The sequence below is a fragment of the Daphnia pulicaria genome, chromosome 7, assembly GCF_021234035.1.
Source record: "Daphnia pulicaria isolate SC F1-1A chromosome 7, SC_F0-13Bv2, whole genome shotgun sequence".
Taxonomy (NCBI): domain Eukaryota; kingdom Metazoa; phylum Arthropoda; class Branchiopoda; order Diplostraca; family Daphniidae; genus Daphnia; species Daphnia pulicaria.
Window position 1 is genome coordinate 3,779,244 of NC_060919.1, and position 24,359 is coordinate 3,803,602.

At 38.9% G+C, this 24,359-nt stretch overlaps 7 protein-coding genes and 3 long non-coding RNA genes across 11 annotated transcripts; 4 read left to right on the plus strand and 6 right to left on the minus strand.

Annotated features, from left to right (window-relative positions):
* Positions 1-601: 601 nt before the first annotated feature.
* Positions 602-2,750, plus strand: LOC124350403. Its single transcript, XR_006920900.1, has 5 exons — positions 602-779; positions 841-1,094; positions 1,311-1,500; positions 1,564-1,811; positions 2,616-2,750. It is a non-coding gene; the product is annotated as an uncharacterized LOC124350403 (long non-coding RNA).
* Positions 2,751-3,189: 439 nt separating this feature from the next.
* LOC124350274 lies at positions 3,190-6,340 on the minus strand. Its single transcript, XR_006920633.1, has 7 exons — positions 6,124-6,340; positions 5,848-5,933; positions 5,431-5,628; positions 4,323-4,536; positions 4,117-4,256; positions 3,844-4,059; positions 3,190-3,452 (listed from the first exon to the last, which is right to left on the minus strand). It is a non-coding gene; the product is annotated as an uncharacterized LOC124350274 (long non-coding RNA).
* A 273-nt stretch (positions 6,341-6,613) lies between these two features.
* LOC124350028 (cuticle protein-like) lies at positions 6,614-8,497 on the minus strand. Its single transcript, XM_046801006.1, has 3 exons — positions 7,539-8,497; positions 7,380-7,463; positions 6,614-7,291 (listed from the first exon to the last, which is right to left on the minus strand). The coding sequence occupies exons 1-3, from the start codon at positions 7,542-7,544 to the stop codon at positions 6,782-6,784; spliced, it is 600 nt and encodes a 199-aa protein (XP_046656962.1). The 5' UTR covers positions 7,545-8,497; the 3' UTR covers positions 6,614-6,781.
* Positions 8,154-9,056, plus strand: LOC124350008 (cuticle protein 18.6-like). 2 transcript variants are annotated; one of them, XM_046800981.1, is made up of 3 exons: positions 8,154-8,234; positions 8,317-8,396; positions 8,496-9,056. In XM_046800981.1, exons 1-3 carry the CDS (start codon positions 8,231-8,233, stop codon positions 9,030-9,032), a joined length of 621 nt encoding a protein of 206 aa, XP_046656937.1. In that variant the 5' UTR covers positions 8,154-8,230; the 3' UTR covers positions 9,033-9,056. The 2 variants fall into 2 exon arrangements, with proteins under 2 accessions (XP_046656937.1, XP_046656936.1); XM_046800980.1 differs by having other exon boundaries at positions 8,194-8,239; positions 8,319-8,396.
* Positions 9,057-9,294: 238 nt separating this feature from the next.
* LOC124349606 (probable chitinase 10) lies at positions 9,295-11,521 on the minus strand. Its single transcript, XM_046800352.1, has 5 exons — positions 11,310-11,521; positions 10,747-11,208; positions 9,928-10,677; positions 9,718-9,855; positions 9,295-9,601 (listed from the first exon to the last, which is right to left on the minus strand). The coding sequence occupies exons 1-5, from the start codon at positions 11,425-11,427 to the stop codon at positions 9,429-9,431; spliced, it is 1,641 nt and encodes a 546-aa protein (XP_046656308.1). The 5' UTR covers positions 11,428-11,521; the 3' UTR covers positions 9,295-9,428.
* Positions 11,522-13,074: 1,553 nt separating this feature from the next.
* LOC124350408 lies at positions 13,075-14,160 on the minus strand. The gene is made up of 3 exons (XR_006920914.1): positions 13,662-14,160; positions 13,466-13,577; positions 13,075-13,398 (listed from the first exon to the last, which is right to left on the minus strand). It is a non-coding gene; the product is annotated as an uncharacterized LOC124350408 (long non-coding RNA).
* Positions 14,161-15,355: 1,195 nt separating this feature from the next.
* On the plus strand, positions 15,356-17,878 carry LOC124349589 (chitotriosidase-1-like). The gene is made up of 5 exons (XM_046800328.1): positions 15,356-15,750; positions 15,810-16,095; positions 16,196-16,657; positions 16,729-17,478; positions 17,552-17,878. Exons 1-5 carry the CDS (start codon positions 15,724-15,726, stop codon positions 17,722-17,724), a joined length of 1,698 nt encoding a protein of 565 aa, XP_046656284.1. The 5' UTR covers positions 15,356-15,723; the 3' UTR covers positions 17,725-17,878.
* Positions 17,879-18,750: 872 nt separating this feature from the next.
* On the minus strand, positions 18,751-19,478 carry LOC124350142 (pro-resilin-like). The gene is made up of 3 exons (XM_046801165.1): positions 19,398-19,478; positions 19,216-19,311; positions 18,751-19,151 (listed from the first exon to the last, which is right to left on the minus strand). Exons 1-3 carry the CDS (start codon positions 19,407-19,409, stop codon positions 18,864-18,866), a joined length of 396 nt encoding a protein of 131 aa, XP_046657121.1. The 5' UTR covers positions 19,410-19,478; the 3' UTR covers positions 18,751-18,863.
* Positions 19,479-20,464: 986 nt separating this feature from the next.
* On the minus strand, positions 20,465-21,182 carry LOC124350143 (pro-resilin-like). Its single transcript, XM_046801166.1, has 3 exons — positions 21,108-21,182; positions 20,942-21,040; positions 20,465-20,859 (listed from the first exon to the last, which is right to left on the minus strand). The coding sequence occupies exons 1-3, from the start codon at positions 21,111-21,113 to the stop codon at positions 20,572-20,574; spliced, it is 393 nt and encodes a 130-aa protein (XP_046657122.1). The 5' UTR covers positions 21,114-21,182; the 3' UTR covers positions 20,465-20,571.
* Positions 21,183-23,244: 2,062 nt separating this feature from the next.
* Positions 23,245-24,136, plus strand: LOC124348509 (collagen alpha-1(XVII) chain-like). Its single transcript, XM_046798735.1, has 4 exons — positions 23,245-23,415; positions 23,484-23,570; positions 23,722-23,856; positions 23,988-24,136. Exons 1-4 carry the CDS (start codon positions 23,331-23,333, stop codon positions 24,134-24,136), a joined length of 456 nt encoding a protein of 151 aa, XP_046654691.1. The 5' UTR covers positions 23,245-23,330.
* Positions 24,137-24,359: the final 223 nt, after the last annotated feature.

A 24,359-nucleotide genomic window follows, 5' to 3' on the forward strand; every position in this document is an offset into this window, starting at 1 on the left:
AGGTTAGACCAGTGCTTCAACTACTGAGTTTTGAGACGTGTCAAACAGATGGCGTGTCGATTGTGTCAGTTACCCTATGCATAGCCTACTTTATTATAGGAAGCCCAAAGGAAGGATATCTCTCGCGTGTTGGAAAAGTGAAGCCTACTTTGCTCACCTTTCCTCCGATTCCAAGTGGACCCAGGGGGGCCATCTGGTGATCGAAATAATGACACCTCCGAAATTTCGAATGTTATGGTTTGGGGAGATTACCCTGTAATTTACTAATTTATGAACGCTCCATTAATATGTTGCCGTGAGGGATTTCATAACAATGTTACATGGAACGGTGTACATTATTGTTTAGTGAATGGCCCTTTGTAGCCATTTAACACGTGCTATCCGTGTTTTCAAATATCGCCACTAGACGATAAATTGGCTCCCGTGGGTCCACTTAGGGCGGAGCCAAATAAGAGGAAGGGAACCCAAATTGGCTTCCAAAAAAAGCCCAAACCGTTGGGCTTCCTATAATAAAGTAGGCTATGCCCTATGGCGGTTTGCTGTCAAAAGTTAAGCCATCTTTTCTTCGAAAATTACCAATGAATTCATAGGTAAACTCGAGTAACTTCGTCTGTAACTTGTCGGTGATGTGTTCTATTCCGTGTACATGTTGGATAACCTTGAGATTTTTCATCAACTTACAGTCTGATCTGATGAAACGTGAAGGTCGTGCAGCCGACAGTCAACTATTTTGTTCAAATTCATTCTATTCTACTGAATGTGCCATCGAAATTATACTGGTAACAACCAACACTAGCTTTATTACATGCTGAAACCTAAATTCTTCTTATGTTTCATAAGGATTCATCTTAATTATTGGCTTTTTCTATTGGACTTAATAGATCACCAACCCCAGAATGGACCATTCTCTCATTCCATTTTCTAGAGAGCCTTGGATAACTGATTGATTTATTTCATGTATAAGTTTACTTATCATGTTACTGAACTCTCTTCGTTCAAAAAGGACAAGGACTATACAGTTAACAAGATTCCTTGTTTGCTAACCGTTGTCGGCCACCCATGAATCTCCCTGTTTCTCAACAACCAAAAAAGAGGTTCATATTGTGATCATGCTATCATAAATGGAAGTTGTATTTACATTTAATTTATAGAAGTTTTCATCCTGATAGCAATTTAAAAATTTTGTTGGTTTCTTATTTAGATATGGCCTAAAAGCCTATGTCTAAAGACCAAATGTCTGGTTGTCACTCCAAAATAAGGCAATGACCTACTGAATTTAAATTTCGTTTTCATTTTGTTTCTTGATTTAGCCATTTAGGTAATGACCGAGAAGATGCGGCATACATTAACCACCTATCACCACGCTACTGCAATACTTCATGACACTTTCTTTAGCATCAGGAAATTTGTCTCAACATGTGGAGTAATGCTGTTGGTTGCTTTGAATTCCATTTTTACGGTTTTGTCATCATGAACTTTTCAGTTTGCTTCTTAGAAAAGGTAAAGATTGATATGCTTTATTCATTTTAAATTTTCATTAATGTAAAACATTTTTTTTTACAGAGCACACAGTTTCTTTGTGGAATCGTGTGGTCCTGGCACGAATATTCTTGAGCCAGCGCTGGCTTTTGTCCATGACCAACGTTCTGCTCCATCCTTATCCTCCGGACGTAAGCTCATTCAGCTTCTGCTTCATCGCTTCGTACACAAAAATACAACTTGTCTTACTTCACTGACGAGTTGGAACACTTCAGTGGTCGCTTCCGTGCCGCTGTTACACACCTGCAGTCACTCACCAGGCCCATGCCCAGGTACCCGACAATTTACTTATTTTCGTAGATTATCTATTCTAATAGTATACTTACTTGTGTCTGTAATAATTCCGAAATCAGGCCCTACTTGCGCGCTAAAAAAGTTTTACTTAGATGTTTCTTTTTCTAACGCTAGATGGCTTTCGATAATTGTCAGCTGTCAAAACAGTCAGTTTCAGTTACTTTAAAATCTCTTTAAACATTTATCGGAAGCTGTTGTGTGGAAATTTGTTTGTGAAAACTGACGATAGCTATTCCCCCAACAAAGCTCACTTGTTAGATTTTTAATAATGTGTTTTTTTTTCTATTTCCGGTTTTCTGATTTCAGTCAGTAATTCAGTAAATATTTATTCGAAGCACAAAAGAACCACAAATTCGTGATCCTCATCAAATTTGTGGTAAAGTTCATGTATTTTTTTGTACGTTTTCGTACTTCCGGTTTTGAGAATTTTCCTGAACTATATAGTTCAGGAAAATTCTCGATTTTGGCCAAATTTTGGAATTCGTTTAAATCACAGCTAATCGACACAAAATTTCATGGAGATCACGAATATGTGGTTTAATTTGACGACAGCTCAGTGGTTGAGGCCCTGTGGTTACTTCCGGTTTACTTCCGGAAATTTGTTCACTAAAGTAGCAAGTGAGCTTTGTTCTGTTTACAGTTCTCAATATTGCAAGCTTGATTTCATGTTAAAAAATTGCATCTTTAAATCTTTGAGCTAAAAAATCCTGACTGATTTCTATCTGTATTATGTAACTTTTATTGACATTTCACTTAATAACGATTGGTTTGTCTTTATTCAGGTAATGCAGAGGAAACGTAGAGAAGATGGACACTAAAACATCTCCGTTATCTCCAAAATGTCTGCGCGGATCATCATTTGTTGTTGGTAATATTTGTGTTTGTGTTAGTTAACCCGTTGTCTGCCACGCTCTTGTTCTCCCCTAGCTCCTTAGCACGGGCCGCGCTGTTCGGTCTCGTGGTTTTCATGCCGCGGGGTCGGAAAGTCGCCAAGCCCAAAATTCGCCGCAAGGCGCCTGTTAGGCAATGCACCATAGGGACTTCCCCCTTGTCGATACGGTGATGGATTCTAGAGGTTGTGCATTCCATCTTCTCCTGTCACCGTGTCAGCCCGGACTTGTCATCAATGACAAGTCCCCCCTTGGTCATGGATCCTTCAGACATGGCGCGTAGAGAGTAGAGAGCAACCTACGGGTTGTATGGCGTGGCAGCCAATGGGTTAACTTAAGGATATGTATGTATGTATGTGATTGTAAAATTTGGTGGAATTGTGGGTGGAGGTGGGACAATAAAGCAATTCCTTTAAAAGTTTTTTGTTTGCTGTGTCTTATAACTTAAAATAAAATCATGTTTAGCACTTGACTTGAATATTTCTTACAACTTTGAAGTTTTACATAAGTTATAGCCAGAAGTGGCTGATCATCTCCAGACTCTTAAAAATAAACTTCTATGAGAAACCAAACACTATTTGCAACTCCTGTGGCACAGCAATTTCAGGAGAACACCAGCACTACTTCAGTTCTTTTTCTTCAATCCTGTATCTGCTGCATTATCACATCTCTCAACTGAAAACAGGCGGCAAAACCACTGCACAGGCATAGTTTAAGTATCACCAAGTCCTATGGGGAAAAAAGAATATTATTTTCCATGATCAAACATAAGATGCAAAAGAAATTGTGTAAAACAAATGACAGACATTTTCCCAAGATTACATTGGCAAATGAAATTTTAAATGAAGATTAAATCCCAGGAAAAGAGAATTCTGTACATTTAATAGAAAAAGTTTGCAATCAGAGTGGACATTTTTGTTCTAGTTTGATCAAAAGAAAGTTGTTAACTCAAAGAAAGCTGATTGCTATCTGAAATCTTTCACGGAAACTATTATTTGGAAGTAAGAAATAGCACCACTTGTTGTCTACATCAGATCAGAGTTTACTTGTCAGTTGAATTTAAAAAAAAAAAAAGATGCAAGACTTCCCAAGTTACAACCAATAAATTCAATCAACTTACCATTTCAAAAAGTCTTCCGGCAATGACACTTCAGGATAACACCAGCTCAATAAACTGCATGCAGCATGCTGCAACTCAACTTGACTCGATCACGCCTTTCACCAGCTGGCTACAACAAAACCACTGTGGCCATGATGCCAGCCATGAGCTCAGAATTTGTTGAGTTCTCACAATCTGCAACAGTTAAAGCAACAGGATCTCCAACCTGAACACCAACTAATAAAATCTATAGCATCATTGCAGGGAAATTGATCAACAAAATTACTCTACTACCTCTGTAGTGTTCCTGCGTGAGATGAGACGTACATCCGAACAGGTACAGCTAACAACGGAAAAAATTTCGGCAAAATGGAAAGCAGTTTCAGTCCACGTGATCGATTATTTGGCCAAGTGGAAATTATATGCCAGATTGCCTGTAAATTCACACAGCAACGTCTAGGATTAATTACATTTAAGAAATCCAAACTAGAATTTACTACTTTTTAAAAAATTTCAATGCTGAAAATGTAGATCGACACCGCAATTCCGTAACGAACGAATTTGAAATACCTTTTCACTTGGCGTTTTTCGGAACAGAATGGCGAATATTTCGTCCTCTCAAAGACACTCGCGTCATCTGGCGGCTGGGGGACAACTTGATTTTAGCCAACTACTGACGGAGCCAAAAGATTCCTCCACGATTACCATGTTTGACTGTAACGAAAGGATAAGGAAAAGGAATCAAGGAAAGGATTAACCTTTCGGTATTTTTAATAATATTAAAAAAAGGAGTTCTTATGTCTTTGGAGTTCTACTGTCGCATATAAAGAAATTTTTTCTTACGTTAGGTTTTTTAAATATTATTAAAAATATCCGACAAAAGAACTCCAGCACGGCAGTAGAACTCCACAACGCGACAATAGAACTCCAATAAATTTTTTAATAAATTCTTTAACTATTTTCATGATCAACAATAGAACTACATTGAATTTTAAATATTTTAAATGTCCGACAATAATAGGTTAATTTGCAGCCTAATTTGTTTGGCTTAAACGACATTTCTGCGCATCACTGCCTAACGATTGAAAAATGGGTTGCGTGTTGTTTTTGTCACGACAGCTTTACTAATATTTTCCATAACGAGATTCGTGAAGTTTGAGATCGTGAGTCAGTCGGACCCGATTTCTCTCACTAGGAAAGCACGAACCAAATATTCAAGTGAAACTCATTTTTTTTTCTTTGGGGTATTGCAGATGTTGCTGACAAACGTTGCAAAGTCTCTTGGACTCTCACAATTAGTGCAAGGAGGTGCCGGTGTGGCCGGCAGGTCCAGTATGTGTGTCGGAGGTAAAATAGTTTCGAGTTTGATTGTTTACCCACTGACAAAGTAGTGGGGTAGTACAAAAACCGGACCTGATTTGCAGTCGTTCTACAAATTAGTTTTTTAATGAACCCTTACTGAGAAAAACATAAACGGCAAGAGAAAACAGTTCCAGTCAACCGCATAGCTACTCAGGAATAATCGTAGACTATACTCCGTATTATGTAACGATAAATAAACAACGTCACCAATAAGTAGTACAAAAGGGAGAATAGATACAATCCTACCTTTATGCCTGGGAAATACGGCCAGGGATCCAGATATGCCACATCCCAGCTGAAGAGTTGAATCCACCAGGCGGAATAGTAACACAGCGATCCTCGAGAACACACCCACATGGGTGTACCAAGAGGACATTTAAAGATAGGGGAAGACGAGATCTGTAACTCGCTCGACATCGGTAGTTTCTTTAATCAAACAGGATGCTGTTTATTTGAATAAAAAATAAAAGATGGATTACGAAAATTATTTACATAAACAAGTAAGGAAAAGTTAAAAATTAGGCAGTGATGGGTAATACCCTAATTGGTAATAAACAGGAGAATTTAAGGTTTCCATGGTAATACGCTGCATGTATGAAATGCAGCATTAAAATATCTAGCAAGCTGTCACAGGTTAATACAAATATATCGAAAATAATTTACCAAGCGCGATGATACTGAGATTTTTGCTGAAAACAGGTTCAGCACAAAAAAATCTTCTAGGTAATGGGATGGCTGCCTCCTCTAATCTGCACAAAGGAAAATCCGAATAGGTTACATAGTGATAACAAACTTCCATGCATCGACAGGAGGATGATAAATTCTAGTCTAGAAGTAACATGTTCCTCAAATTTGGAGCAGATATGTGGCTCTTCTATGAATAAGCTTCCAAAATTATTGCATTTGAATTCTGATTTTTTATTATTCTCTTTTATTTACCTGCTAAGAACCTTGGAGTGTGTATTAAGCGATTCTATCAAGACTCAAGAGACGTGATCAGACTTGGCACGACGACCAGTTTTGTAATTTTATTGGTTCTATATATTTTTCGAACGTTTCTAAAAAAGGATTAGTTCCTTTTTCATTGTTAATTAAACCTTTAAACTTTTTCTCTGCGATTCCAAACTTGAAACTAATTGAAAGCAGACGACACTATCTTCTATATCTAATCAGTAATCAGCCATGCTTTGCATAAGATATCGATATTCTACAATGGACTGCCCCCTAATCGGATAATAATACAAGAATACAACAGCCTCAAGCCTCGACAGCTATGTTTAAAAAATTTCTTTTTATCAGCTTATGTGAAGAATTTAAAAAAAAATTATTGCTTTGAAATAATGTTTATTTGTATTGATGGAAATTGATCTATAATATTATATACTATGTATTAAATGGTGGCTTTAGAGTTTAGACAGAGCATCGGTAATGTGATAAAATAAATCTCTGCTCGTTAAATATTATCATTTACATATTTTGCGATGATATACATTGGTCATATAACTGATACTCCATAGACTTCTACCTCAACATGTAGAGGTCACGAGTATGCAGTTTTTAAGTAGATACCAGTGCAGCTTGACTATATCAGATTTTCTTAGCCTCGGTAGGCGAGGGGCACTGGCTGAGTCGTATATCCTTGCGCGGCAGAAGAACCTCTGTAGACAGGAGTGGGTGATTGGTAGGCGGAAGCTGCTGGAGCACGAGGAGCAACGTAAGAAGGAGCGGAAGGTGCTCTGTAGGCCGGTGCAGAAACCGATCCATAGGAAGGCGCTGAAACAGATCCATAAGTAGGAGCACGAGGAGCGACGTAGACAGGAGCGGCTGGGGCCCTGTAGACTGGTGTAGACGGGGCTTTGTAGGCCGGGGCCGAATAGGAAGAGTAGGATGGCTTGTTTTCGGGGTATCTAGCCTCGCCTTCGTACTTTACGTCCGCCACGTATCCGTTGCTGTCAGCCCTGTAGTAGACGATTTGGGTGCGACCGTCCGGCAGGGCGACTCGGTACGATCCGGTGACTACATTTCCGTCGCTGCTCTCAGAATGCGCATAGTTGTTGTACGAAGCATCGTCCTTAACGCCCCATGCAAAGTTGTAGGGCATAGGAGACTGAATAAAATATTCATAGAAATTTGAAGTAAAAACAATTAATTTAATGGAAATAATTATTGATTAAAAACCGAAATATTAGACTTACGTAAGATTCGGGAGTCTTGTAATAAGACGGCTCCGAATAGTATTGAGCAGAAGCGACGGCCAAGAAAAGTGCGAAAACTGCGATCTGCTCAATTATAATCCAACAAATTTTGTTTCAATTTTGTTTTACTGGAATCAAATTTACAATTTAAGTTTTTACCTTCATGTTGAAATGTTGAGGAGTTGTTGGGAGGATTGAGACAATTGAGCAACTGATACTGTTTTCAAATCTCAGTGTCCCTTTTATACACTGTACTTTACAATTATAAACGTAATGATTATCTCTACATAGGCTACTCTACTACTTATTAGTGAATAAGAGATACTCACGACTAATGCAGCTTACAGGGCGTTAAAAAAGAGGGAAAGTGAATTCATTCTTTCTATAGCGAGTTTTTATCTTACAAAAACAAATGTTATACTCATGCCTCGGCATATCAAATCACGATCACAGGGTTTTCTACGGCATTCAGTTTCATTTCAATTTCGACATTTATATTTAAAAATTTTTGTTTTCTGTTCACTAAACTACTACAAGAACAACTTTGTTGCTGATCGTGATGTAATAAATTGTGTAACGGAACTCGTTCACGTGGGGAGGGAAAGAAAACCGGAATTTAGATTCACTTTCCCCGCTCATGCGTTTTCGTTTTCTAACGCCCTTTTTCGGATAGCCACACACATACTAGTTAGACATTGCTATCGCATCAGACGTATTTCTACGGTATTCGCTTATATTCAACGCGGGAACATTCGTGGCACTTTTTAGTATATAAAGAGAGCCAATGGTAAGTCAAATGCATCAGTTAGTCATTTACATCTTTCTTGCTTAGTACAACTTCTCGAGTCAGCATGAATAAGGTAATAATTTCAAGTGTTAATTGATTTTCGGATGAAATAACCAATCTAAATTTTTCTTTCTTTCTTTCATGCTATACAGGTCACGATTCTCGCTCTGTTTTTCACTGTCGCTTCAGCTCAATATTATTCCAAGCCAGCCTACTCAGCTCCGTCTTATGTGAGAGTCAAAACCAGATTTTTAAATTCCTACTAAATTATCCCCCTGTTATTAAGATATCCGTTTGAAAACTAACGAATCGAATTTGTTGAATTTCAGTCTCCTATGCCCTACAACTTTGCATGGGGCGTTAAGGACGATGCTTCGTACAACAACTATGCGCATTCTGAGAGCAGCGACGGAAATGTAGTCACCGGATCGTACCGAGTGGCCCTGCCGGACGGTCGCACCCAAATCGTCTACTACAGGGCTGACAGCAACGGATACGTGGCGGACGTCAAGTACGAAGGCGAGGCTAGATACCCCGAAAACAAGCCATCCTACTCTTCCTATTCGGCCCCGGCCTACAAAGCCCCGTCTGCACCAGTCTACAGGGCCCCAGCCGCTCCTGCCTACGTCGCTCCTCGTGCTCCTACTTATGGATCTGTTCAGGCGCCTTCCTATGGATCGGTTTCTGCACCGGCCTACAAAGCACCTCCCGCCCCTGCTTACGTCGCTCCTCGTGTTCCAGCCTATTCTGCTCCTAAAACGCAAACGTATAGAGCCGCAACAGCCACTGGCCAAAGAGGTTCTGTTGCTGCGCCAGGCTACAACACTCAGCAACAATGGCCGATTTCTTACAGTCGAGGTGGTTAGGATTGTTAACAAGACACAGTCAGGTTATTAATGATATTATAAAATGTAGCTAGTTTACTCTTGACATCTACTAGCTAAATATTTTGGTAGAAGTCTATGAAGTGATTACTGATTATATGTGGCTATGCCATTAGATAATTCTAAATGTTAGGAAAATTCGGGAAAATTATTACGAGCAGAGAACTTAGGCCTAATTGACATTCTTTGTACAAATTACTATCAATATTTGAAATATAAAATGAAACTTTGGTTTCAGAATATGTGTAGTCAGTAACTTATCGTTTTATTGATTTAATAATTCTTTCAATCCAATCAAGAATCAACCCCAATATTTTCTTTTCCCAGCCAATTATGGAATTAAAAAAAAAGAAGAAAAAGAATATAGAATGTTTTCACTTAACCACTGATGGTGCATTGCACGTTAGCAGGCCAGTCGCATACCAGCAAAGTCGGATTGAAGTACAACCCGCTACCACATGCCATCTTGAACGCTTGCCCGTTAGAGCAGGAGTAGAAATTGGAACAGGAAGCAGGATCTGGAAACAGTCCGTTGGGAGTTGGGCAAAAGACTAATATAAATAAGATAGTGAATTATTATGATTGACACAGAAGATGCAGTAAAAAGATCAGGCATTTCATAAAAAAAAAAAAAACATAAAAAACATTCAAAGTAAAGTAAACTTACAAACTCCAGCAGAAGATTTAGTTGTTGTGGGTTTGGTTTTAACAGTAATGGGTTTAGCTGTCGTTGAGGTAATACTTTTTGTTGTTGAGGCCACTCTTGTAGTTGATTTTCGTGTCGTCGACGTTGGTTTTGTTGTTGAAACAGGCTTTATGGTTGAAGACAATTTCGTTGTTGTTGTCAGTACAGGTTTTCTAGTTGACGACTTAGTTGTTGCTGTTGGGGCAGGTTTTGTTGTTGAAGTTAACTTCGCTGTGGTTGAAACGGGCTTTGTCGTTGCTGGTGATTTTGATGTCGTTTTAGTTGCAAGGGTAGGACTTGAAGTCTGCGTGCTGGCTCTCGTTGTTGTGGTAATGATGGTTGCCGAACCATTTGTCAGGGTACTGTAAATGGCTGTTATGACAGGATTTGCTCCAGCACCGCAAGTATTCTGGAAGTCGTCTAAACTAATGTCCCACACCATTCCACCGCCCAATCCTTTTGATAAAATGTATTTCGATTTGACAATGGTCATGGCTGGATCGTCGTATCCGACCCATGTTTTCGGGCTTGTCGGTGAAACAGCATAGGGGCCAATAGCTTTAGTGGGGTCTTGGACAACTTGCCAACCGCTGGATCGAACAGCGCTGCAGATTTCGTAGTAAGCCAAGAAGCCAGCGGTTAATGTAAAGGGACCAGCAGCCCCTACACCGGAAGCGGGAGCTGGTGGTGCGATGGTACTGGAAGTCAGTTTCCAACTCATTCCGTATAAAGGTATTCCCATATTGATTTTGGAGGCTGGCATTCCTTTGCCAATCCAATACGTCACTGCGAAATCGGAATTGAAATTGGTCGTCTCTCCTGAACGCTTGAGGAGAGGGGAATGATGATCGGCCGCGTTGGGCTCCCAACCAGCTCCGTGAAAGTCGTACGTCATCAGATTGATGAAATCTAAATTCTGATTCATGCTAGCAACATCGTAACCTGGAATAAAAGTTCATTTGCAATAGGAAAGATTTAAAAAAATATTAAATTGTTTCCAAACTAAGTTACCTGCGTCAATAGAGGCGGCTGAAGCAGAAACGGCAGCACTCAGCAAATATCCCGACGACTGAAAGGCGTTCCTAAGAGCTACAATCAAATTCTTGAACCCAGTCTTATCTGCTGCGGTAGATGGGTATTCCCAATCCAAATCCAACCCATCGAATTTGAATTGTTGTAGGAAAGTCACAGCCGAAGTGACGAATGTGTTGATGTTTGCAGTGCTGGACACAAGCTTCGAGTACTTGCCAGTGCCATCGTTAGAATCGTTCCAACCTCCCAGAGCAATCATCACCTTCAACTTGGGATTTTGGGTTTTGAGTGCAACAGCTTTTTGAAAGCCATTCAGAGAGATGTCGGCCCAGTCATCGAAGATTTTGATTTTGTAAGTCGTGCCATCAAGTACAGCAAAAGCGTACACTATGTGAGTGCACAAGTTCGGATTTATATTGTCCACGGTGTACTGCCCGGCGCCTACACATTTTCATAACAATTGAAAAGTAATTAATGAAAGAAATTTTTTAATTCAAAACAGTGAAAAATAAAGTAAACTTTAAAAAAATTACTGAAATTACCTGTACGGTACCGCGACCAGTTGGGGAAGTAGCAGACCATTCTGGAACTTTGGGCGTAAATGCCTGGATATGATCCGAACGCCAAAAGGCCCATCAGCGACAGCAGTAACATTTTCATTCTCGTTTCGGTGAAGGGTAGAGCTTGAACTGCGGACGAACTCTGGGATGTGCATGGCTTTTAAATTCTTTTCTACGCCAGCTTTATTTTGAGCAGACTCGTTCTCTGTCCATATTGCCCATTGTTCTGAGCTGTAGCTGTGCTGCACCGTCTGTCTACACATGTGACACACAAACTTATAACGAAATTTGTATCAACAACCCCATATCCGTTTCTTTATGACACACGGCACCTAGTCAAAAGCATCCACGGAGCTGTTGTCGTTATAACGCCAAAATGGTTTACCGTGCAACTGCAAAGCGAGTATAAGCGCATATGGTGTTGCCAACCAGCTTTCAAACTACGGGGGCATTTTTATCTTGATTAAACTGTTTGGAGCCGAGCAGTTCCACATTTCGATTGACGTCATGAAAACGATACAATAGTTTTACATCGGCCGAACAGATGTATACAGACTTTTTTTTATTTGGTTATAACCATTACCCAATGCTATTCTTTCCTAAGCACCTACAGAAAAAAAAAACATTTCAGGTTAGAAGCCAAACGAAGCAAATTTTGTTCCTAATACCTATTCGTTTGTTTAAAGAATCTGCGAGTTCAGATGGAGACGTAGGGCATTTTGTGCGAGTGGGACAAACCTGAAAAATAAAAAGTTATTTGCTCAATTTCTCGATCAAAGCTTCTGTTTTACGTATCAATGATAAGTTATAAGCCCTACTATGTTTCTAACATCCGACACAGCATACTTCTTTTTTCTTATTTTGAACCATTTATTTTTAAAAGTGTCTGGCTTGAATCTTTTTCACACGTTTTCAAAACGAAAGAGGGAGGGGGCGCATGAAAAATAAACAAATGAAACAATCAGTGACATCTAGGAACAGATAATCAACTACCCTGTCTTAACGCGCCACTTTTTTTCCAAATTTTCAGCTACCTGCGCCTGCGTTAGCAAGGTACACCCGAAGAGCTGTTAAGTGATAACAAAAATAGAATATGACCTATCTCCTGCTGTAACCAGGATGACTCTTGTTTTCGTTGAGAATAAATTCATAAAATATGTATATGCTTTCGCTTCTTCTTTTCTTATCAGGCAACCTAAGATTCTTACAGAAAAGTAGCTGAAATAAGTGGAAGACTGATTATCGAATGTCTTCGATAGAATTTGAACCCTGGACTCAGGCGTGCCAACTTGAGACTATATAAAAATATTGTTAGATATTCTCAGCCAATACTTTTTAAGGATATGATTTACTTCCGGAAGTAGTTAAATCAGGATATGCGACCATGATATAGTGGTTATAGCATCTAGCGTTGCATGAAAATCTCCCGTGTTTGATTCCCACTTCCGCCACATTGTCTCCCATTGTTGTTCCTCATATCGCTCTGTATAATATAACTTTGTATGTTATGTTATGTATGTACCAACCCTTACTAAAACCAACTACTAACTATTAACTAACACCGACTACTAAGTACTAACACTTGATATGCGCGGCATTTTTAAAAACAAAACAAAAACCTTGAGATAAATTCGTTGGGGCTGGTCAGATCGATTATTATTGTAAGACGTGGGACACTCTTGTACGCTGTAGTACTCGAGGGTTGGCTACTGCTGTAATAGACCGGTATGAGAGATGGCGAACCCTGAACGAAAAAACCTTTTGAATTTAAATTTTTTTTTAAATTCGCGCATTAAAATACCCTTTAACTAACTCGACATGAGGCAGGAATACCAGAAAAAAAATTAGAAACCATTCGGGTAATTGCAATTCAAATTGCCAAAAATCGCCTAAAATGTGAAAAGCGAAAATGGTTAACTTTAGGACGACCATATGAAAAATTAAAATTAAACGCTTGAACGTTTTTATTCAAGGTGTTACTTTTTTAAGAAAATAAAACGTATTTGGTAAGAAAGCAGTCTTCAGAGCCGTTTTAGTACCAATATTCTAGTAAATGCTACTACAACTTAGACTAAACAAACATCACTCATTACATTTTAGTTGAATAAACTTAAATAGAAAGCAACTTAGAAACTTACATGGTCGAGAGTAGCTAAGATATCCTCCCAGGATGGTTTCAGATCCCAATGGATTTCAGTAACTCTTCTCTTCAAAGAGAATCTCACCACTCGGTTATTCCCACACATGGACCTATATGGATCAATACAAAAGGAGATTTCTGCATCTTGATTTCTTGACGTCATCACAATATTCAATAGATATAAATTTTCTTACCCTCCAGCCTGGTTGTGTAATTTTATTCGTGCCTTTACATGGTGTATAGTCTGATTTTCATCTTTCCTCCATGTTGAAAAAAATACTGATGAGTTGACAGTATAACTAAAATAACTAATATAAGGGAACACTTAATTCATTCAGGCACATGCAAGAACAGCTGAGCTTGTATGATGCTGGACACGTTTCATCCTATCTTTCATTATTATTGGTTCTTTCGATTTTTGTAATTCACCGGCAGTATAAAAAACTTCAATTGTCGAATAATTGAATAATAACAGATAACCAAATTCTTGGCAAGGTTCACGTGTTTTGGCTCTTCACGGCTTGTATGTTTCCCAAGTTAATAAACGCTTAGTTCTATCAGGAAAGAGTTTTTACACAATTTTTGACACTTTCTGTAATCTATAACCACAATTTCTCACTAAAACAAGCAAAAAGAAAAAAAAAAGAAAGAAAAATGCGTGACAGAAAACTTCGTGTCGCGTCTTCGCTCGACGTCGACTAGGGATGGCGATATTTAGACCGCGATATAGATATATCTGAAAAACCGTAGAAATCTATATCGATTGTTTCGATTCAGATATATCTAAATATCTGTATAACGCCATCTAGCGCTCAGAAAACATACTATAACGTTTAAAAATTGCGATAAAATTCTTCGACGAATAATTGCCAGGCGGCAATAACAGAATAATCAGGTTACGTCACTCATTTGTTGTGATTCATACGTCAGTGATTGCAATGGGGAGAAGAAAATCGAGTGACGTTTGGGAGTTTTTTTACCGAATACGAAGTTGATGATAGAAAAGTTTGGGAATGCGTTTTGTGCAAAGATGTGGGAGACAATAAGGGAAATACTTCTAATCTCTGAAGTCATCTTAAGAAAAAAACGGGTAAAGATGGTAAAAATGATTCTGATGATATGAATTTAGACTTCCGAGTCTAATGAATGGCCAGTCGTCTCATGTAGGAATCGAACCCTTCTATCCCGCACATTAATCGAATGCTATGCCACTGTGCCATGAGTACCTATTCAGCTAAACGAAGGGCAAGTAGAAATCCGTAGGAATCGTACCAAATTTACTAAATCAGACAAAAAGATGTCTCTCATTTCCGACCTTACGATTATTCATTTTCGCATTATTAGTTATAAAATATACATCTTAGTTATTAAATGTATTTCCTCTATGAAATTCTATTTTATCAGAGTATCGAACCCGGATGTCCCGCACTCAAGCTGAATACTATGCTTACACGCCATGAACTCGATTCAATTGTAAAGAAGTACGAGAACAGATCGCGCCAATTTTCATTTTTACCGATACTGAGCAGCGATATATCTGAAAATATAGATATAAGATATCGATACATCTGAAATCTGAAATTGACGATATATCGCCATCCCTAACGTCGACAGCTCTCGACAAACGACGAACGAAATGGGCGGAGAAAATAGCAAAAAAGCCAGATCTCACAATAAGCGTTTGTTTGCAGTTGCAAAGTGCAAAAAAGAAATTAGAAAATTACGTCAGGAAAAATATAGGCAATGTATACATGAAAAAGTTTTCCAAATTTCCACAGATTTCCACAGACAGATTTTCAGATAGATTTTCTACTGGTAATCTCTTGTTAATGATGTGGCATGTGTGGTGTCAGGCTGTCAGTCGATCGTGTCGAACGCGAACGACATGATTTCTTTCCCTAACGTTCTTGGTTCTTCAAGTTATAAGTGAGAATTTATCGTGTAGTTAACTAAAATTTCCACAGTTGAAATGTTTTATGATGTTGGTGCTAGGACCGTCAGGTCTGACACAACCAAATTAACAAAACAACGAATTTTGTATCAGTTTCAACAGTTTATTCAAAATGCTATACAGATGTGAGCGGCTAATGACCTATCCTTTTGTATGGTTCCATGACGTCAATCGTAATGTGGCACCGCTACAAACAATTTTACATAAAAAGGATGCCCTGGATCGTTGAAAGACAGTCGGTCACAACATATGAATTTTACACAAAAAAAAAAGAAACTTTGGCATGGTAACAACAGGCAATTCTAATGATGCTTTGGGACTGCAGTCAATGTGTATGTAGAAGCGAATATGGGGTTATTGGATTACTACACATTTTATAACACATGTGTAGAAACTAGACAGACGGCACACAGCTACAGCTCAGCATATAATTGCCTATAGAAAAAGAACGAGTCTGCCAATGAAACAAAGCTGGTTAAACAGAGAAAACGATTATATAAGAGCAGGCACATCCCAGAGTTCGTCCGCAGTTCAAGCTCTACCCTTCACCGAAACCAGAATGAAAATGTTACTGCTGTCGCTGATGGGCCTTTTGGCGTTCGGATCATATCCAGGCATTTACGCCCAAAGTTCCAGAATGGTCTGCTACTTCCCCAACTGGTCGCGGTACCGTACAGGTAATTTCAGTAATTTTTTAAAGTTTACTTTATTTTTCACTGTTTTGAATTACAAAATACATTTCATTAATTACTTTTGATTTGTTATGAAAATGTGTAGGCGCCGGGCAGTACACCGTGGACAATATCAATCCGAACTTGTGCACTCACATAGTGTACGCTTTTGCTGTACTTGATGGCACGACTTACAAAATCAAAATCTTCGATGACTGGGCCGACATCTCTCTTAATGGCTTTCAAAAAGCTGTTGCACTCAAAACCCAAAATCCCAAGTTGAAGGTGATGATTGCTCTGGGAGGTTGGAACGATTCTAACGATGGCACTGGCAAGTACTCGAAGCTTGTGTCCAGCACTGCAAACATCAACACATTCGTCACTTCGGCTGTGGCTTTCCTACAACTATACAAATTCGATGGGTTGGATTTGGATTGGGAATACCCATCTACCGCAGCAGATAAGACTGGGTTCAAGAATTTGATTGTAGCTCTTAGGAACGCCTTTCAGTCGTCGGGATATTTGTTGAGTGCTGCCGTTTCTGCTTCAGCCGCCTCTATTGACGCAGGTAACTTAGTTTGGGAAACAATTTAATGTTTTTTTAAAATCTTTCCCATTGTAAATGAACTTTAATTCCAGGTTACGATGTTGCTAGCATGAATCAGAATTTAGATTTCGTCAATCTGATGACGTACGACTTTCATGGAGCTGGTTGGGAGCCGAACACAGCCGATCATCATTCCCCTCTCCTCAAGCGTTCAGGAGAGACGACCAATTTCAATTCCGATTTCGCAGTGACGTATTGGATTGGCAAAGGAATGCCAGCCTCCAAAATCAATATGGGAATACCTTTATACGGAATGAGTTGGAAACTGACTTCCAGTACCATCGCACCACCAGCTCCCGCTTCCGGTGTAGGGGCTGCTGGTCCCTTTACATTAACCGCTGGCTTCTTGGCTTACTACGAAATCTGTAGCGCTGTTCGATCCAGCGGTTGGCAAGTTATCCAAGATCCCACTAAAGCTATTGGCCCCTATGCTGTTTCACCGACAAGCCCGAAAACATGGGTTGGATACGACGATCCAGCCATGGCCATTGTCAAATCGAAATACATTTTATCAAAAGGATTGGGCGGCGGAATGGTGTGGGACATTAGTTTAGACGACTTCCAGAATACTTGCGGTGCTGGAGCAAATCCTGTCATAACAGCCATTTACAGTACCCTGACAAATGGTTCGGCAACCATCATTACCACAACAACGAGAGCCAGCACGCAGACTTCAAGTACCCTTGCAACTACAACGACAACCAAACCTGCTTCAACCACAACTAAACTCATCACCGCTGTAACAACCCTGTCCACAACAACTGCAGCATCTACTGGAATCTGTAAGCTGACATTTTTCAAACAAGTGTTCTTTTTACTATATTGCTCAATCAATCATTCATTATGTTTTTGCAGTCGTTTGCCCATCTCCCAGCGGACTGTTTCGAGATCCTGCTTCATGTTCGAATTTCTACTCCTGCGCCAACGGATATGCATATAAGATGGCCTGCGGTACTGGATTGTACTTCAATCCAATTTATCTCGTCTGTGACTGGCCTTATAACGTGCAATGCACCAGCAGTGGCTAGGAAAAAAAAATTTCTGAAATTTTTTGTTTTAATCATTGGCTGATAAAGGGAAACGCCGGGTTCAATTTTAGAAATCTTCAAATATTTTAAAACAGAATATTTAACTGATGTAACAGGATTGAATACACTTTTTCTAAACCGAAATAAAAATTTACATGATTGACATATTTGAAAATAAATCAGAATATACTCACATCTATTTTGAGTTTTCAACTAAAACTTATACCCTCAACTTCCCTCAACACTCAACATGAAGGGATTTTGATTTTTTATCATTTCTAATTTCTATCGATATCGTTTTGTCGTAACATTCGTTAAGCATACTGATTAGAAGAAAATTGGACAAGCAGACGACATGCTTTCGTGTAGTCGGTTTAGTTAAAATTTTGAAAAAGTCATAGACCAGGCAACAAGTTAAAACATTATCTGAACATTATATTCTTATAGATTTATTTCGAGTTGAGGATCTTTCTTTTTCCCTTATCTTTAAATGTTCTCGTGTACGCCCATGTGAATGTGGGTGTATTCACGAGGACACCCTTTGTCCCTATCCCGTCTGGTGAATTCAACTCTTCAGCGGATGGATGGAGCAACTGTAGATGCCTGGCCGTATTTCCCAGGCATAATAAAGGTAGGACGAAATTGGTCTCTACTCTTCCTTTTTGGCAATTTTTGGTGGCGTTGATTATAAATTGTTATTTAGTCACGCAGAATGTTTAATGTTTATTCCTGAGCTAGGCGGTTGACTGCAACTGTTTTCTTTCTCCGTTTTTGTTTAAAGAGTTCACTAAAAATGTTATTCGTCGAACGACTGCAGATCAGGCCTGTTTTTGTTTTTTGTGCTTCACAACTTTTTCTGTGGGAAAACCATCACATTCGAAAATATTTGAACTTTAAACACTTGAAGCAAAGTGCAACAAGATAATTTTTTGACCAAGAGGGACCTGCCACCACACCGGCAGCACCTCCTCGTTTTAATTACTATTCCTCATTTTCATTATTTTTCGATTGAATTATCCAGTAAGATTTAGTTCAATATTTTATTCAATTGTCACTCTTCTTGAAATATATTCTCTTATGATAGGGCTCCGTATATGTAAAATTAATTTATCCAAGTCGTTTTATTTTAACACTTTTTTTTAATAAGTTGGGTCCTCCGAGTAGGCGGCTGTGTAAACAGGAGTCTTGTCGTCCGAGGTGTAAGATACTGGATCATATGCTGGGTACTGGGCTTCACCAATGTACTTGACGTCAGCTGTGTAGCCGTAACTGTCGGCCTTGTAGGTGACAATCTGGGTGCGGCCATCGGGTAAATCAACGCTGTAAGATCCGGTGACCACCTTTCCGTCGCTACTCTCCGAATGAGAAAAATCGTTGTAAGAGGACTCGTCCTTAACGGCGTAAGAGTAACTGTAAGCCTGAGGAGCCTATAACGTTATCCGTCAAAAATTATTTGGTGAATTAAATTAGAAATGGTGAAAAACAACTTACGTAATTATAGGAAGATTTTTCATAGGTGGCTGGGTAAACGTCTGGATACGAAGTTTCGGCAACAGCTGCAGCAATCAATGCGACTAATGCGACAAACTATGCGCGAAAAGACAATTGCAGACATTTTAAATTTATTACATAATAATTCGGGGATAGCGGTTAGGTTATTTTGTTCCACTCACTGTCATCTTCATATTGCGGCTGGTTGGAACTTGTTTCTGTTGCTGGTTGACGCTTCAATGGAGGGTGACTAACTGTTGTCGATACCAAACAAATCCTTTGGTATTTATACTCGAAATTCTTTGTTAGAAAACCAATGCCAGCCATTTCACACAAAACAAAATTCGAAAGTGAATCTTAGGTAAAACGCGTGAGTATATTAATTAAATCTTGCAGAAAGAGACCAATAAGACAATGTGGTTTCCCATCAACGTTTTTAAACCTTTCTAAAAATATCAAGGTTGATAATTGGTTATGTTATGTGTTGGTCAATGGTCATATGCGGTATATTGCGATCGAGGAAGAATGATAGTATAGCTTACGACATCCCACGACTGCGATCCGAGTTAGGCCGTATTATGTCGATAAACATCAGAGACAGGAAACCCCGCGCAGACTAAAATGTAGTCAATATAACATTCTTTATTTAGAATTATTACAGCGATCCGAAATTGTCACACATCATTTCTTATAACAGTTAGGGTTGCTGCAACAAGCTTACAAGTCTTTTGGACTATAACTTTGATCCATTCTTTTATTATTATTTTTTCTTGCTGCTTGCAGCTTTGCCAGCCCAATTCCGCTTTCCGCCATAAAAAAGGGGTGTGGCTCTTTGCTAGAACATAAGAATGTGAGAGAGCCACATTTAGCAGCGTCAAATAATAAAAGAGAAATTAATTTTTCACAATTGTTTCTGCCGTGCTGTTTTGGCGGAATACTGCGGACTGGTAAAGTGGACGACTGGTAAATGCGAAGCCTTCAAAATGTCTAGACGAATTTAATTACGCTTTGTGTTTGATTTGATCAGACATCCTCCCGCATCTTAATTTGCCATTTTTTCTAAGTCATGTTATTCATTTATCTCAAATTGAAATAATAATTGACGATCTAAAAATGATAAACGGAGATTTTATTTTTCATATTTTGCGACTGACTATAGTTCTATTATTAACTATTTTTAAATTCGTGACGACACGGCGTTATTTGTGCTGGTATAATTTAAAAAAAAGTAATTGCTTTCGATATTTAATTTGTTTAAAATGTTTCGTTTATTATAAATAAACTCTGTGCCGCCTTATTCCCATTTGGTTATCATACCAACACAAAATAATTCGATAACATAGAATTTCATTTATTCTAATACACTGGGGCTTTGTAAACAGGGCCGTTGTAAGCCGGAGCTGCTGCTGGATAATAAGCGCCGGAAGGCTTATACTCCGGGTATTTGGCTACCCCCTCGTACTTGACATCGGCGACGTATCCGTAGCTGTCGGCCTTGTAGTTGACGATCTGAGTGCGGCCGTCGGGTAGGGCGACACGATAAGATCCGGTGGTCAACTTGCCATCGCTGCTCTCCGAGTGGGCGTAGTTGTTGTAGGATGGAGCATCGTTGACTTCCCAGCCGAAACTGTACGGCTGCGGGGGCTATTTATTTCATACAGCAAAAACAAACAAACATTTCAAAACCAATTCTGAATTAAAGTCTTAATTTCATTTTTAAATTTACGTAATCATATTCCTTGCTGTATGCCGGAGTCGGGTAAGCCTTGGGAGGGTAGACATCAGCGGCCAATGCCACAGCGACCAAAACGACGAGAATGACAACCTAAAATATTATAGCGAACATTAATTAACTACACTACCAATTAATACTGATCTTATTGCCATTGTACCTGCATGGTTTTCGAGTGCTGCGAGGATTGAGAGTCGTAGAAGAACTGACGACCAGTGTTGAGCTTTCTTCTTTATATACCGAGTCGTAGAGCTGCTGGGGTGTGTTCGCATCAATGCAAACAATAAGAACGGAAGAGGGAGAAAAAGAAAAGGCTAATATGTAAGTCGCCGGACCTGGAATGTGGGACGTTATGAAGGTCGTATTATCTTTCGAATTAGGACTTTTCTTTCTCCCCATAATCGTTTTGTGTTGAAAGGGGGGGAAAGGTGAGTATAGGTGGGAAAGAGAGAGCCCATCATTAGTGAAAGTAAGGCAATGCGTGATATGGCCGAGATGATGGTATTATACAATCACGAGTTGTGTCATTTCTGGAGCATGTAGTGTACACGGCTTGCTAAAAATCTTATATACACCAGCAGTCGCCCGTCGGGTATATATCCGCATCAGCTACCACACGCACGCTGGAACAATAAAACCAGCTCCATTTTCGGGCGTTTTTCTTATGTACGCATGTCGGATGTTTCTGGTAAAAGTGAAGAGAAATTTTTTTGTTTCTTGAAGCGTTGTATTATTTAATAGGTGGGACAATTCAGATTTAGCAATTAAATAATTCACATCCCAACGTTATTTGGGTCGAATTATTAATTTCTCTTCAGACATCTGATTGCACTTTGATAAGGGAAACACGATTTTTCTCGAGGGGAACTGTGACTATTTTACTGTTTATTCCTTCCGAATGCAAATTAATTCTTAAACGAATAGATGGATGAGAAACGTGATTAGATGTATTCGACTGAGCCGCGATTTTTAAAAATAATTAAATTCAGCCCAAAATTCTACCCGGAAATAAACGAAGAACATTAATCTGAAAAAAGATAATCGGAGAAATTTCTTAAGCAGTATGAACGATGATTCTTACTAATTCCAAGAAATTCTTTCGTTTGTCTTGTCCAGCTTACTCTGCCTCTTCGAAAGAAGTGAGCATTTTGCTTTGACCTTGAGAGTATAGATAGCCTTTCCACTTCCGCTCACATCGCAAAATTTTGCTGAAGAATGTTTTCCTTGGCTAATATTTAATTACCCACCGTTGAAACGCGATGATCCAATAAATTTTCAGGACGACACACTATGCGTGAAAATTCTCCATTTTTTAAATTGTGAATTGAATAGGTGAATGATAAATAAGGACAAGAAAGCGCAAGAGTGTAACTAAATGATGCACTACTCGATTACAAGTGTCAAATGCTGATTGCTTTTAGCGGTCATAAAAAAACGATCCCAAAACAAGTGGCAACTTTGGCGCTTATATCCGACGACGGCCTTCAAATAGCAGGAAAATCCCTACTAGAAAAAGGCGTGACTGAGGAAGAAGGCAAGCCGCACTACAACTTTGATTTATGTGACGTCGATGCATGTTTGTTACACGCTCGGCAGAAATTAAAGGGTCTATAGCACCGCTAGCTCAAACAAGTGGTGCTTAGCTTTTAACTTTTTAAATTCTTATGGACTTTTCCCCACGTATGTGTGGTATAACAGCACAGTAATGGGGTAGTTCATCCCACTAGTCTTTTATTCGTGCTTTTATCTTTTGAAATAATAATATGAATAAACATCCCCAAATGGTTTCCTAAAGTAATTATGGGAAATGTTATATCAACTCGGCGGCCTCGCAATTCCAGCAAGTAGGTAGATACGCTACGTCGACCGAGATGATAATATATTTCAGCGATATCAGTCTCCAGAACCAAATCGTTGATATAATACTATAGTCAATTTCCGGTTTAGGACAACTTTGCTGTTGTATGGTTCTGCATGCGTATAAAAGACAACGCGTTACAGGTGTTGAAGCCATAGTCTCTTTCTACCTCTGGAACTATATACAACACTCAAGTCACAACAATGTTTAAACAGTTTACTTGTATCGTTGTTAGTTGTCTCCTAGTTCTCCAGTTCTTAACATTCGAAGCCGTTGTATCCCCAACTTTAACCGTCAGCTCCAGGGCAGCTAAACTATTTTTTAAACCATGTAATGTGGCTAACTTATTTCCATAAGATTTTTAATTTTTTTTTAAAGAAATTTATCACTGAGCTAATTGGGATTCATTCATTGTATATTTCAATATTTGCAGCTGTTTATTGTTCGGGTGTAAATGTACTTTCGTCCGATCCGACTTCTTGTTCCAAATTTTATTCTTGCACCGCCAACAGATTGGCCATCAGGATGTCGTGCGGAGCCGGAACTTACTTCAATCCGATTTTGCTCATTTGCGACTGGCCGGACAATGTCGATTGCGAAGTCCACCACGGTGAGAACAAGACAGAATAAATATGAAATTATTTTTTTTTTATTAATTGAATTATTATAACTTATAAGCACCAGGACAGGATAAAAGTTTTGTCAAAGAAGTCAACAGTGAAAGATTTAGACCAGACAGTGCTGGACAATTGAGAGGACCTCCGGGTAATAATTTGAAATCAATTATATTGCAATCAAGCATGAATTTATAATAAGTTCCGTTTTTGAAAATTCGATCCATTTTATACGCTTAATTATTATCTGTATTCCTTTATTTGATTAATTTTTACATATGGTTCTTTTTGCCAAACTATAGGCATTTATGGCGAAAATTTTGAACAAGGAATAGAGGAACCTGAATTTCGCCGAGGAATCTCATCGCCATCAGATGCCCGACACCTTGGAGTAGGCCTACATTTGAATTTATTATCTTTATTGAAAGGACCAGCAGGTAAATAATAGATTTAACTATTATTTTAAATCTCCCGATATGTTCAATAATTCAAAACATTTTATTTATTTTGAATGAGAAGAATTAGTCTTTGATTTAATGATTTGACACTTTGTTATTACTGTGTATAGGTCCGCCTGGTCCTCCTGGTCCGCCAGGGCCAGCAGCATCTTCATGCTGCACTCCATCCACTCCATCCACAACTCCATCATCATCTGCATCCACAACTCCATCATCATCCACATCCACAACTCCAGCCGTACCTTTTTTTATGGGCTAATAATATTGAGACTGGTGTATCAGTGTAAACTCTGTTTATGAGGGGAATTTCTGTTATGGGTTTTTCATATGGGAGGGAGGTGTGTTTTATGAATAGAATAAAATGTACGGGGAATACATGTGTGTAAAACGACAGCTAGAACACAATTAAATATTTACAAATAATATGAAAACGCAACAAACATGTGATGATGAGTAAAAATTTTGAATTTATGAAACGTTGC